The following is a 15,098-nucleotide window of genomic DNA, read 5'->3' as shown; positions in this document are numbered from 1 at the left end:
ATGATTCAAAATGGTAATAAGAGCCTTATTTTTTTTTGTAGTTGGAGAGCCCGCTCTCCCCAGAAATAACAATATAGGCAGTAAATTTTGGAAAGACTGCACCATTATTCAAGTTTGTAGGGAGATTATGAATAAAATTCCTGAATTTAAACACCTGTTCTCTCCACAGATGCTGCCTGATCTGCTGACAGTTTCCAGCATTTTCTGTTTTTGTTTTAGATTTCCTGCATCTTCAGTTATATGCTTTTTGGTCTGAATTTAAACATGTTTATTTAAATAGAACCTTTTATTAACACAAATAATACTTATTAATACTTGGTGAAGAAGGAAAGATGAAAATTACTTTAGTATTTTCTTAAGTTTTGTATTTTTGGTCCTCACTGTAAAGCCTGGAATCTGAAACGTAGGGGACAGAATGCCATTTGACAAAGATTAGCTTCCCAGCTGTGAGCCACACACAACTTATTTATGTAACTATTATATGTGAAGTGAACAATATTTATATTTGTCCACCTGCAGTAGGTAAGTATTTATTTATTATCCAGGAACCAAGCAAGAACACTCCAGTATAGATCTCCACCCCAGATCCCAGCAACCCACCCTGCTCCCCTGACATGTAACCTCCAACTCACCATGAACAGCACCACAGGAGATCCACTAGTTTTTAATGTATACAAAACTCCCCCTTGCATTTACTGTACTACATCAGTCTATTCAATGAATGAACTACACATCATATAGTTACTCCTTAAATTACATTTATGTTTCTGTTAACAATTGTAAATCTCTTTGAATCAAATTCTTAGTCTTGGATTTATTTGTTTTCCCACATAACTTGATGTTATCCACAAGCTTAAAGTAGACTTTTGGAGGTCACAAACAAATGTGAGAAATAGCAGAGATTCCAGGATTAATTTCTGGGATTGCTCCACTGGTTGCAGTCCAATATAACTACTATTACCACTGGTAACCACTGTCTCTCACCTATTCTTTAGCAAATTAACAATATAATTTATAACTTTATTTTGGATCCCATAGGCATTTATTTTAGCCAAAAGTCTTCTAGGAAGCACCTTATGAAGATGTTTTTGCAGAGTCAAATATACAAGTATCTTATTGATTTCTGTTGCATCCACAATGAATTACATCGAGTTACATCGAAACTACAGCACAGAAACAGGCCATTCGGCCCAACTGCTCTAAGCCGGCATTTATGCTCCACACGAGCTTCCTCCTTCCCTACTTCATCTAACCCTATCAGTATACCATTCTATTCCTATTTCCCTCATGTGCTTATCTAACTTCCCCTTAAATGCATCTATGCTTTTTTTTGTTCGTTCATGGGATGTGGGCGTCGCTGGCAAGGCCAGCATTAATTGCCCATCCCTAATTGCCCTTGAGAAGGTGGTGGTGAGTCACCTTCTTCAACTGCTGCAGTCCGTGTGGTGAAGGTTCTCCCACAGTGCTGTTAGGAAGGGAGTTCCAGGATTTTGACCCAGCGACGATAAAGGAACGGCGATATATTTCCAAGTCGGGATGTTGTGTGACTTGGAGGGGAACGTGCAGGTGGTGTTGTTCCCATGTGCCTGCTGCCCTTGTCCTTCTAGGTGGTAGAGGTCGTGGGTTTGGGAGGTGCTGTCGAAGAAGCCTTTGCAAGTTGCTGCAGTGCTTCCTGTGGATGGTACACACTCTAGCCACTGTATGCCGGTGGTGAAGGGAGTGAATGTTTAGGGTGGTGGAAGGGGTGCCAATCAAGCGGGCTGCTTTGTCCTGGTTGGTGTCAAGCTTCTCGAGTGTTGTTGGAACTGCACTCATCCAGACAAGTGGAGAATATTCCATCACACTCCTGACTTGTGCCTTGTAAGTGGTGGAAAGGCTTTGGGGAGTCAGGAGGTGAGTCACTCGCCGCAGAATACCCAGCCTCTGACCTGCTCTTGTAACCACAGTATTTATGTGGCTGGTCCAGTTAAGTTTCTGGTCAATGGTGACCCCCAGGATGTTGATGGTGGGCAATTCGGCGATGGTAATGCTATTGAATGTCAAGGGGAGGTGGTTAGACTCTCTCTTGTTGGAGATGGTCATTGCCAGGCACTTGTCTGGCACGAATGTTACTTGCCACTTATCAGCCCAAGCCTGGATGTTGTCCAGGTCTTGCTGCGTGCAGGCACGGACTGCTTCATTATCTGAGGGGTTGTGAATGGAACTGAACACTGTGCAAACATCTGCGAACATCCCCATTTCTGACCTTATGATGGAGGGAAGATCATTGATGAGATGATTGGCCTCCAACAACTACTACCACCTTCCTTTGTGCTAGGTACGACTCTAGCCACTGGAGAGTTTTCCCCCTGATTTTCATTGACTTCAATTTTACGAGGGCTCCTTGGTGCCACACTCAGTCAAATGCTGCCTTGATCTCAAGGGCAGTCACTCTCACCTCACCTCTGGAATTCAACTCTTTTGTCCATGTTTGGACCAAGGCTGTAATTATGTCTGGAACCGAGTGGTCCTGGTGGAATCCATGCTGAGCATCGGTGATTATTTGCCTCAACTACCCCTTGTGGTAGTGCGTTCCACATTCTTACCACTCTTTGGGTAAAGAAGTTTCTCCTGAATTCCCTATTGGATTTATTAGTGACTATTTTATATTTATGACCTCAGGTGCTGGACTCCCCAAAATGGAAACATTTTCTCTGCGTCGACCCTATCAACCCTTTCATTATCTTAAAGATCCCTATCAGGTCAACAGAAAAGAGCTCCAACCTCTTCAGCCTTTCCTGATAAGTATATCCTCTCAGTTCTGGTATCATCCATGTGAATTGTTTTTGCACCAATGCCTCTATATCCTTTCTGGAATATGGAGACCAGTACATAGTAGTCCAGGTGTGGTCTAACCAAGGTTCTATACAAGTTTAACATAACTTCTCTGCTTTTTAATTCTATCCCTCTAGAAATGAACCTCAGTGCTTGATTTACCTTTTTTTAATGGCCTTATTAACCTGTGTTGCTACTTTTAGTGATTTGTGCATCTGTACCCCTAGATCCTCTTGCTTCTCCACTGTTTAGACCCTTATTGTCCAAGCAGTTTGCGACCTCCTTATTCTTCCTATCAAAATGCACCACCTCACACTTATCTATATTGAAATTCATTTGCCAATTACATGCCCATTCTGTAAGTTTATTAATGTCTTCTTGCATTTTGTCACATTCTTCCTTTGTATTAACCACACCCCCCAATTTGGTGTCATCTGCAAATTTTGAAATTGTACTTCTGATTCTTGAACCTAAATTGTTAATGTAAATTATGAACAACAGCACCAATCACTGTGGAACACCACTTGCCACTTTTTGCCAGTCTGAGTAGCTACCCTTAAACCCTACTCTCTGTTTTCTGTTTTGTAGCCAACTTGCTATCCATTCTGCGACCTGTCCCCGAAATCCATATGCACTGACTGTAGTCATGAGGCTAAGGTCTAAATGCAATTCCATTGCATTTGTTGGGCAAAATGTGCCTTTTAGGTGCACATGTTGGATTGATTTATAGTTTTAATTATTGCTGGCTTGAATTGTTACTTTTACAATTGACTTGTCTCCAGTACTTTTACCATAATATATTCAGAGTGAGGCTCCCAGCGTGGAGCTTTGCTTGATGGAAGCAGAGATTGTTAAATCGGGTGCGGAGGCTCGTGTTGAGTCAGGTTTCGTGCAAGCTATGCCTCAAGCTAACAAACTTATAATTTGCAGGATCTTAATGATAGAACTTCCGGTCTTTAAGTGAAATAGAATTTTCATTAAATGTACAAGAGATTAAAATTAACTTTCTGCAAAATTGTATCACCAAGGTTATATTCAATTGCCTGGAAATTCAAGCGTGCAGGGAATGATCCCTGCGTCTGAATGAATAGACCTGAGGTGCACGTAATATTGGGCTTTGTGCCTCATTATCATTGAACTGGTGAGCTGTGGACAACTAATGGGCGTCCCCAGGCAGCTCGCCAAAGAAAAGGGCTCGGAAGATCGGGCCGCAACACCACCAGCAGTGGCTCTCAGGTAACTCATTAAAGGAGACAGGGAAGTGGGGGGGGGCGCGACCGGGAGAGGGCTGGCAGCAGCCAGTGTGGTTTGAACGTGGGGCCGGGAGGAGTATCTTACTTTTTGGTGGTGGCCTGCAGCAGCCCCTTTAAGGATTACCTGTTATCCCGTATGTAGGCCTGGTTTCCCGAATGCATCTGGTACCGGCACTGGTTACTTCAGGGTATACCTATATTGCAGAGAGGACCTCTAACACGCACTAGGCTCCTTGTTTGCATATGCAAAGAGCCTAACAACTGAAGGCGCGGGCCCGTGACACTTTTTTGCTTATACCAATATGGCAGGAGGCGCACTCTGGCTCATAATGAGCATGCGCTTCCTGCCCGTCACATTGGAGGCTGAGGTTTTTTCTGATTTCCAGCATGCGCAGTATTTTGCTTTTGTTGGAGGCTTAGTTGCCCGTTTAGTGCCAGAAAAATGGGTGTTGAGTGATCGAATTTCTAGGTCAATATGTTTTCAAAACACTGGTATGAATTTGCAATTTCAGCATTAGCATCTGACTGGATCAAAGATTTTGTACAAAATTCCCCTATTCTTTTAATAAATGGGTTAACATCTCTGATAAACTAACAAAGAAGTTTCATATAAATGTGTTAATACTTTCATAAGCAAATATCACAGCACAATTTCAAACCATTGATGTGTTTCCTGTGATTCATGATTGGTACCCTTGCAGATATCGTGTGAGCAGTGTCGAACAATTAACTCCAGAGTTACTACCTACTAGAATGTACATAGTGGGGTCAATAATCTGATGACAGGCACCTCCTATTACCCAAAGGGCTCAGTGCAGCCAACGGGTGCTGGGTTACTGCACACAAACTGTGCGTGAGGGCCATTAGGGCTGTGAAAAATACTTTAAGGGGCCTGCCTCAATGTGACAGGAGCACCTGAGCATGCTTCCATCGCATCGCGTTCATTTGGTACAGGCACTGAAGAGAAGTCCCATCAAAAAATTAAACATTTCTCTGATCAGTCCATACACTGCCCCCCCCACCTCCGCCTTTGCGCAATACTCCAGCCCCACTTTCTTGGCAGCCCTTGTGAATCATGAATGATGCACTAGGTGCACCAGAAAAAAAATTGCAATGAGCTGCCCTCGCATTATTGAATGAGATCAGCTCAGTGTGCACAAGTACATATAGTGCCAGAGAGGCAGCAGTCTCAGTGGTGTTCTACACCCTCAATTCACTCCAGAATGGTGGAAAATTAAATGCAAAGCCAGAATCATACATACTTTGATAGACATATTTATTTTTGAATTAAACACAGTAGTGAAGCATAATAAGTAAGCAACTACAGAAAACAGATTAGAATCATACTCAGGGTGTAAGGTAACATTTGCAAACATACTACACAGACAGTATCCAGAAATCATCGATCTGCTATTACAGCATTTTCTTCAGTTTCCAGTTTTTGTAGGTTTAAAACACAACCAAACACTTCTCTTCCTCTTATTCTCACGTAGTTACAGATGTATTTGTCGAGTGACCAATTAGATAATCTCACTGTATTCATACTGAGTGATCCACATGTACTGGTAATGACGGTGGACTGAATATTAAAACCACCTCCTATAAGTTGAAGTTATTGTGGATCACTCAGTATGAATACAGGTGGATCCCTCGACACCATTGCACGTGGATCACTCTGAATTAATACAGGTTAATGCCTCGACGCCATTGCATGTGGATCCCACAACGCCACTACATGTGGACCACCCAGTATGACCGCAGGTGGATCCCGCGACGCAGTTACATTTGGACCACCCAGTATGACCGCAGGTGGATCACGCGACGCAGTTACATTTGGATCACCCAGTATGACCGCAGGTGGATCCCACAACGCCACTATATGTGGACCACTCAGCGACATTCCAACTATTCAGACTCATTCATTGGAACAAACAGCACTCAACCATTTGTAACCCAAAAACACCATACAATTATAGTCTCACACGCCAGCTGAGAATTTGGTTATCACAACCATCAGGACATTTTGGATTCCAAAGTGATCTCATGGTGGATCTGGACTAATGTATTTAATTTTATTTTGTTTAGTATACTTGTATTTACTTATTATAATTGCTGACGCTATTAGTATTATTATAAGTAAAGTCCCCAGAAGGCAACTTACGAGGGCTGCATAATAATTGCCGGAAAGGTCTTGCATTCGGATAGAATATTCTGAAAGTAGAAAAAAAGAGGGAAAAATACTTTGAGTCATTGAATAAAAGAATTATAAAAATAGAAGCTGCTGAAAAAATTCACAAGAAGATTCTATTCAGTTGCTATTGCGACTTTCTGGTGGATAGAAGTAACTAAAACGATGAGCACGGACAAATTACTGAATCCTCCCCAGCTGATTTTATATTTAAATGTACTGGCGATGAAAATTGTATGAATTATTCGTTCTGTAAAGATTCATTTTCTAAAATAATAAATCGATGACTCATTAATTATTATTAAAGAGAACAGTCTATCTCCTTCAATTGTTCAGTGAGTCTGTTGAGTTGAGTTGAGTTATGCAGTCTCAGGTTCAATGTACGCTGAGTTAGTTATTAACGGCTGGGACAGCAGTACAATGTAACAATTAGTCTTAATGCCCTAAGGCTATCAGTGACCCATTCTGAAACTGTAACTTTGTGGACATGAGGTGAGACTATGGTCAGATGCAGCTCTCATGCCTCCAAGATTAATCCTCCTGCTAAAACCCACTATTAATGTTCCCACATAAATAATGCTCAAGTGAGTGAGATAGCAGCCTGTTATCTTCAGGAGAGATGGGGAGGAAGAAAATTGGAGAGAAAATAAAAGCAAAGTCTTACCTGGAATAAGAAAACTGACTGTCCTAGAGATAGTTTGATTGACAGCAGCATTTCTTAATATGAACGTGTAGTTTGAACTTCTTTCTGTGACATTGATTTCCATAGTGCTTTGGACTGCGTACAGACCATCAGCAGTTTGCTGGTATGAACATTTGGACAAAAGGGAATCTTCTAGGTTGTCTGTGTTGTACCAAAAAACATCAGCTTTAGGGTAGCCTTGGGACTCAAATGTTAAAACGGTACTGGACGGTTTCTGTTCAATCAATAGCATTGGTTCCTTGTAGTACGCTGTGAAATTAAAACACAATCATTAAGTCTTGCCTCTTCAGTAATAAATGATACGGTGCTATTGCTCAAGATCTTTGGTATAAGCTTGATTTATATTGTGGAACAATACATGCCCTAATATCATGCTTATAAAGTCCTTGGTTACCAGTCACTTATTTGTTTGGAGTACAAGGAGTGCAGCCCAGAAGAGTAAGAGATCAAGTATGCACTTTACATTGTAGAAACACAGGACAGTGGTGAGCGAGAACCATAGAAATCTATTTTCCAGAACTAAAAGCATCAGAGGCAGGACAGTGAATAAATAAGGATTCGTATAAACCAAAATGTTTAGTACCTTGTTATTGTACTGCACTTGTTATTCTCAGGGAAATAGTCAAGTTCTGCACAAGTGGAGCATCCTCAGTAGATTAAAAAATGATTTGATCCCAATCTCATTACATCATGGGCAGATAATCCTGATTTTTATGCTAGGGAACTGCTATTCCCTGGGCACAAAGATCAGGAAAAAGGGGCAAAGACCAGTTACGCCAGGTATCCACCTCCTTTAGGCTGCCCTGGAATTTCCTGGGCTTCCTCCGAGGGGCGGAGGCACAAAGTACTCATTTAAATGAGGTGGGAGGACCACTTCTGGCCCTCACGCCTGCTTGGTTTCCTTCTGATTGCAGCCCAGGGATGCCCAGAAGCAGAGACACCCCAAGTAGCTGATGGTGGGCTTTGCGGTTAGGGACTCACTCAGATCGTTGGGTCTGAGGGGGGCCCGGCAGCAAATCAAAGAGGAACCATCAAGCCTTCTGGCTGCTGATCTCCGAGCGACATTTCCTGACACAAGGCCCTGTGAGGAGTGCTGGGGATGTGACCAGGCTATATTCAGGTGAAGCTCGAACTGGATGGGGGCCTGGGAGCCAGGAAATCCAGCCTCTTGTTTAGAGTCATAGAGTTATACAGCACGGATAGAGGCCCTTCGGCCCATCGTGTCCGTGCCGGCCATCAAGCCCTGTCTACTCTAATCCCATATTCCAGCATTTGGTCCGTAGCCTTGTATGCTATGGCATTTCAAGTGCTCATCCAAATGAATCTTGAATGATGTGAGGGTTCCTGCCTCCACAACCCTTTCAGGCAGTGAGTTCCAGACTCCAACCACCCTCTGGGTGAAAAAGTTCTCTCTCAAATCCCCTCTAAACCTCCCGCCTTTTACCTTGAATCTATGTCCCCTTGTTATAGAACCCTCAACGAAGGGAAAAAGCTCCTTAGTATCCATCCTATCTGTGCCCCTCATAATTTTGTACACCTCAATCATGTCCCCCCATAGCCTCCTCTGCTCCAAGGAAAACAGACCCAATCTTCCCAGTCTCTCTTCATAGCTGAAGCGCTCCAGCCCTGGTAACATCCTGGTGAATCTCCTCTGCACTCTCTCCAAAGCGATCACATCCTTCCTGTAGTGTGGCGACCAGAACTGCACACAGTACTCCAGCTGTGGCCTAACCAGTGTTTTATACAGCTCCATCATAACCTCCTTGCTCTTATATTCTATGCCTCGGCTAATAAAGGCAAGTATCCCATATGCCTTCTTTACCACCTTATCTACTTGTTCCACCGCCTTCAGGGATCTGTGAACTTGCACATAAAGATCCCTCTGTGAATAAACAAGGATCCGTATAAACCAAAAAGTTTAGTACTTTGTTATTGTACTGCACTGGTTATTCTCAGGGAAATAGTCAAGTTCTGCACAAGTTGAGCATCCTCAGTAGATTAAAAAATGATTTGATCCCAATCTCATTACATCATGGGCAGATAATCCTGACTTTTATGCTAGGGAACTGCTATTCCCTGGGCACAAAGATCAGGAAAAAGGGGCAAAGACCAGTTACGCCAGGTATCCACCTCCTTTAGGCTGCCCTGGAATTTCCTGGGCTTCCTCCGAGGGGCGGAGTAGCCCGTGTGCCTGCAATAGGCGCAGGCACAAAGTACTTATTTAAATGAGGTGGGAGGACCACTTCTGGCCCTCACGCCTGCTTGGTTTCCTTCTGATTGCAGCCCAGGGATGCCCAGATGCAGAGACACCCCAATTATCTGATGGTGGGCTTTGCGGTTAGGGACTCACTCAGATCGTTGGGTCTGAGGGGGCCCGGCAGCAAATCAAAGAGGAACCAAAAGATAGCTGAAAGTTTTTTTTAAAGAACAGTGACCTACCAGACCATCAGGCCTTCTGGCTGCTGATCTCCGAGCGACATTTCCTGACACAAGGCCCTGTGAGGAGTGCTGGGGATGTGACCAGGCTATATTCAGGTGAAGCTCGAACTGGATGGGGGGAGGTGGGCAGGAAAACCAGCCTCTAGTTTAAGGCGTCATAAAACTAATTCTTCCATTATCATGAAACTCCTCTAACTTTTATTCAGTCATCTTTAGAGAAAGGCAATTTGAGAAATGCTTCAATGGTGCTAGGTTATATAATGGCCTATATTACCTCCATTCTGCAGTGTGCTTATGAGAAGACGTTTACAGTACATGGCCTGTTACCCATTCACTGTGAATAAAGAGAGGATGTGTCCCAGGCACACTATCCTAGCATGAGTCAGCACCTTCAGGTAAGATGGGGAAATAAGAAGAGAAATATGTTAAGTAGATTTACCTGCAAATTGGACAGAAATTATTCCTTTATCATTTCCAATTGTATTACTGACATAACACATGTACATTCCAGTGTCCTCTGGTCTTACTCCTTCGAGTTTCAGTGAAGCATTTCCATTTTTAAACTCCTCTGGGAACAGACTTGTTCTGCCTGAATATTGAGGCTGCTGCTTGCTGAGGTGGTCTTCTCCATAATAATAACTGTGGACAACCTCATCAGTCTTGGTGCGCTGCCAGGTGATAACGATATTCTCCAATGGCGACGCTCCTGTCACAGTGAAACTGCACCCTAGCACAGCAATTTGGTCAAGGATAGCAGTTACTGGTTCCTTCACCGTACTGACTTTGAATCCAGTTATAACTTAGAGGAAGAATAAAAAGCAAAATGTTGGAAATCTGAAACAAAACTAGAAAATGCTAAAAAAACTTAGCAGGTCAGTCAGTATCTGTGGAAAGAACAGACAAGTCAATGTTTCAGGTGGAAACTCTTCATCAGAACTGATTACACCTGAAATATTGACTTGTCTATTCTCTCCATACTGACTCACTTGAGAGATTAATTTCTAGAATGCAAAAAATGATGCAAATGTGATAGACAGGCAATTCCACCAAAATTATGATTTTCATTTCATTTGCTGATGTTGCTTGTAGCTTACTCATGACTTTCAAATCATGACTAGTCAATCTCCTGTGGCGTTGAACACGAGGAGTCAAAACCAAAGGCAGTATTCAGGGTTAGAGGGTGGGTGGAATAATTGGACCACAGCAGGGGAGGGGAGAAAGCAGTTTGAGACTGTCACTGCATCAACATGGATTGGCTAAAATTTCTGATCTTCGAGGTGAGTGGACAGCATCCTAACACAGAAGGTTCCGAGCTTTTTGTCTTCATGGGCCTCTCAGGTGTACACCATGGAGCATCGTTGGCCACATGTCCAATCATCCAGGCTTGGGCTGATAAGTGGCAAGTAACATTCTGACAAGTGCTAGGCAATGACTATCTCCAACAAGAGAGAGACTAACCACCCCCCCTTGACATTCAATGGCATTACCATCGCCGAATCCCCAACCATCAACATCCTGGGGGTCACCATTGACCAGAAACTTAACTGGACCAGCCATATAAATACTGTGGCTACAAGAGCAGGTCAGAGGCTGGGTATTCTGCGGCAAGTGACTCACCTCCTGACTCCCCAAAGCCTTTCCATCATCAACAAGGCACAAGTCAGATGTGTGATGGAATACTCTCCACTTGCCTGGATGAGCGCAGCTCCAGCAACACTCAAGAAGCTCGACACAATCCAGGACAAAGCAGCCCGCTTGATTGGCACCCCATCCACCACCCTAAACATTCACTCCCTTCACTATGGGCGCACTGTGGCTGCAGTGTGTACCATCCACAGGATGCACTGCAGCAACTCGCCAAGGCTTTTTCGACAGCACCTCCAAAACCCGCGACCTCTACCACCTAGAAGGACAAGGGCAGCAGGCACATGGGAACAACACCACCTGCACGTTCCCCTCCAAGTCATATGCCATCCCGACTTGGAATTATTTCACCGTTCCTTCATCATCGCTGGGTCAAAATCCTGGAACTCCCTACCTAACAGCACTGTGGGAGAACCTTCACCATACGGAGTGCAGCGGTTCAAGAAGATGGCTCACCAACACCTTCTCAAGGGCAATTAGGAATGGGCAATAAATCGCGAGTGTTAGATCGCGGCAGGTAATCGTGTTGGGCCTGGAGGAAACACTCCTGCTCCTCCTAGCCCACAAGCAGTGCAATAAAGGCACTCACCTGTTGATCTGGGCCTTCTCACCTCCTCTTATGTGGCGAGAATCAGAAGGCCTGGGAATCCCAGCCCTTAGGACTCAAAAATAAAATAACTATTAAAATAGTGGCACGCAGCCTTCTTAAAAAGATTTTACTGACAGACCTGCCTCCCGAGAGGGGATTGGTTACCTGCTCCCCCCTCCCCCTCCCCCTCCCCCGTTAAAAAGAGAAGTGGGTGGTTTGGAGGTGAGTTGGGGTTGGGTTTGACATTGACATTTTCACAATTTTAACAACAAATTGCATTTATATAGCACATTTAACAAAGTAAAAAATACCAAAGCACTTCACAGGAGCATTATCAAACAAAATTTGACAACAAGCCACATAAGGAGATATTAGGACAGATGACCAAAAGCTTGGTCAAAGAGGTAGGTTTTAAGGAGCATCTTAAAGGAGGACAGAAAGGTTTAGGGAGGAAATTCCAGAGCTTAGGGCCTAGGCAGCCAAAGGCACAGCCTCCAATGGTGGAGAAATTAAAATCGGGGATGTACAAGAGGCAAGATTTGGAGGAGCGCCGAGTTCTGGATAGGTTGTAGGAGGTTAGAGATAGGGAGGGGCGAGGAAGGGAGAATTTTGAAAACAAGGAAGAGAATTTTAAAATCGAGGCATTCCCAGACCAGGAGCCAATATAAGTCAACGAGCACAGGGGTGATGGGTGAACGGGCCTTGGTGCGAGTTAGGATATGGGCAGCAGAGTTTTGGATGAGCTCAAGTTTATGGAGGGTGGAAGATCAGAGGCCAGCCAGGAGAGCACTGGAATAGTTGAGTCTAGACGTAACAAAGGCATGGATAAGGGTTTCAGCAGCAGACGGGCTGAGGCAGGGGCAGAGACAGGCGATGCTATGGAGGTGGAAGTAGGCGGTCTTGGTGATGGAGCGGATGTGTGGTCAGAGGCTCATCTCAGGGTCAAATAAGACGCCAAGGTTGCAACGGTCTGATTCAGCCTCAGAGTGTGGCCAGGGAGAGGGCTGGAATCCATGACGTCCCACCCAACCTTGGGGGTTACAATTACCCCCATAAAGTTTAAATCAATGCTCCCATTCATTTGCAAAAATCACTAACTGCAGATACTACTGATGTTCTGATTTAGGACATATCCACCAATGATGCAAAACTACCAATGATAACCCTTTCCAAACACCCAGGCCCACAGAAGTCAAACAGGACAAATCAGCAAGCAAGTAATGTAAAGGCAAATAGAATTGAATTATCTAGTCTTAGTGGACTGCACTGTGAATGCTAATGGGTTGGATGGGGCATAATTTGCATGTTGTGCTAACCCCTTCCTGGATTGCTGGGTTATAAATGAAAGAAACTGATTTTAAAGCAGCCAGTTAAAAAGATAATGATGTGAACAGATCCTGAAGTGTGATTCTCCACAAATATTGAACAGTAACAAAAAGCAAAAAATCACATCTAATTCCTTGAAATTTTTAAGCAGTTTATAACTTACCACCAACTGCGAGTTGTCCCAGCAGAAGAACAAGGAACAGATATGCCATTCTTATTGGTCTTTCTCTTAGCTGATAAACTCCTTAAAGAAAGAAATACAGGATGTGAATAAACATGGTAATTATTAAATGATTGAATATACATTAATAAACAGGAATTTTCCCAAGTGGTCATTCCACATTTGAGAGCCCAGATTGTGAATGTTGGCAGGCTATTTGGCAATGGGAGGCACCACAGCCTAGTCTGATACTGTCCTCACTTGATGCCCAGAACGCAAACTTTCAGCAAGTTACTGTGGAGGGATCAGGGCACGCTGACTCATTTAATACGGAGAAGTTTCACATCTACAATGCAGTAACAAATGATCACATTTGCAGATGTTAATCATGCATTTGCATTTAAGAAAATACCAGATTTTTGTGTACCTTGCCAAATAACTCCCACCACGTGTGCGGTGGGGAGGTGGCGGTCTCACTCAGCGGCAATTCCCCAATCCAGCCGCCGCCGCTGGGCGATCGGAGAGAGCAGTGACGGCGCTCGCAGATGCCGGGGACATCGCGACCAACATTTTAAAACTTTTGTCACCGCCTCCGGAGCACCGGGATATTCACAACAAGCGCCCATTCCCAATCCGCCACGTCTCAATTCCTCCCGGTGAATGAACCGAAAGACAGGCGGACACAACGAATCACCAAGACCAGAGGAGGAAAGCGCGCAACTCCTTACCGTCTCCACTCACCGACAAAACTGCAAAGACCGAATGATTTGGCTTAAACATGGCCCTACTTATACCCACACGCCCCCTGACAGAGGCACGAACCAAATAAGGACTGGTGGCGTTCCTCCCTGACAACGGGAAACCATAACAACGCCAAAATAAAAGCAAAAAGGAGTATCATTGAATTTGCAAGAATCAAACATTTGGAAGTCGCAATGAAATCAAAACAAAGAACAACAATGGCTCTGATTAAGGGTTAGAGATTTAACTTGAACGTATCTGTTCTCCCCACGGATTCTGACTGATTTGATGAGTGTTTCCAAAAATTTTTGTTTCAGATTTCAATTTTTTTAAAACATTTTTTAAAACAACGAATGGTAAGTTTGCAAATTCCATTGAGAGGGCTCAAAATCTTCACAGGAATACAGTACATCATACAATGGCTCTTCTGGAATGATGAATCTAAAACACTCATTTTGACTCTGCGATAGTGTGAAACCGCTATCAAAATCGGCAGCCTGTTTTACATCTCTCCCGATTCGTATTTCTATTGCCAATTTGCTATCACCCGTTTTGCACTATAGCACAAAATTAAAATCCACCCTAAGGACTACTGGGTGACAGCCTTTGCTCAATGGTAGCACTCACCTCTGCATGCGTGTGGGGCCCCACGCTTGAGATTTGAACGTATAACTTAAGCAGATATTTCAGTGTAGCACGGAGGGAGTGCTGCACTGTCAGAAGTGCTGTCTTTTAGGTGAGTTGTTAAATTGAAGCTCAGAGTGACTGCCCTCTCAGTTGGCTGTAAAATATTCCATAGCACAATTCGAAAAAGAGCAGAGGAGTTCTGCAGATGTCCTAGCCAATATTTATCTCTCAACCAACACCACAAATTAAAGATTATCAGATCATTTTTCTCATTGCTGTCTGTGGGACTTTGCTTTGTGGAGATTGGCTGCTGCATGTGCCTCCATTATAACAGCACCTACACTTTAAAAGTAGTTTGAAGTACTGTGTGCTGTGAAACCCTTTGAGATGTCCTGAGGATGTGAAAGGCACTATATAAATGCAAGGTCTCTCTTTACTGCACTCTCAGCTTGGCTCTGATTCAGATGGTTGTGGGCCCATACCTGGCTATAACCTTAAGCAACATAATCTAGGCTGACACTCCACTACAACACCACATTGTAGGAAATGCTGTCTTTTGGATGAGATGTTAAATCAAGACATGTCTCCTGCTCTGACAGATGGAAAAGATCCTA

The 15,098-nt window shown here is 43.8% G+C and overlaps 2 protein-coding genes across 2 annotated transcripts in view; one reads left to right on the top strand and one right to left on the bottom strand.

Annotated features, from left to right (window-relative positions):
* The window catches only part of LOC137342605 (polyadenylate-binding protein 4-like), a 378,766-nt gene that overhangs the window by 298,719 nt on the left and 64,949 nt on the right, over positions 1-15,098 (top strand). The window lies entirely within an intron of this gene.
* Positions 5,327-13,875, bottom strand: LOC137342831 (CD276 antigen-like). Its single transcript, XM_068007015.1, has 5 exons — positions 13,845-13,875; positions 13,120-13,200; positions 9,837-10,196; positions 6,920-7,207; positions 5,327-6,278 (listed from the first exon to the last, which is right to left on the bottom strand). Exons 2-5 carry the CDS (start codon positions 13,166-13,168, stop codon positions 6,109-6,111), a joined length of 867 nt encoding a protein of 288 aa, XP_067863116.1. The 5' UTR covers positions 13,169-13,200; positions 13,845-13,875; the 3' UTR covers positions 5,327-6,108.

This window comes from Heptranchias perlo, chromosome 26 (genome assembly GCF_035084215.1).
Source record: "Heptranchias perlo isolate sHepPer1 chromosome 26, sHepPer1.hap1, whole genome shotgun sequence".
In the NCBI taxonomy this organism is placed as follows: Eukaryota; Metazoa; Chordata; class Chondrichthyes; order Hexanchiformes; family Hexanchidae; genus Heptranchias; species Heptranchias perlo.
Note: the sequence above shows the minus strand (reverse complement) of the source record. Positions and strands in the feature narration are given on the sequence as shown.

Excerpts from the sequence above, each read along its gene's own strand:
- LOC137342831 (XM_068007015.1), bottom strand. The coding sequence starts at position 13,168 with ATGGCATATCTGTTCCTTGTTCTTCTGCTGGGACAACTCGCAGTTGGT. Across the intron at positions 10,197-13,119 it reads GGGACAACTCGCAGTTGGTG|TTATAACTGGATTCAAAGTC; the intron begins GTAAGTTATAAA and ends TCTTCCTCTAAG. Across the intron at positions 6,279-6,919 it reads AGTCAGTTTTCTTATTCCAG|AATATTCTATCCGAATGCAA; the intron begins GTAAGACTTTGC and ends TTCTACTTTCAG.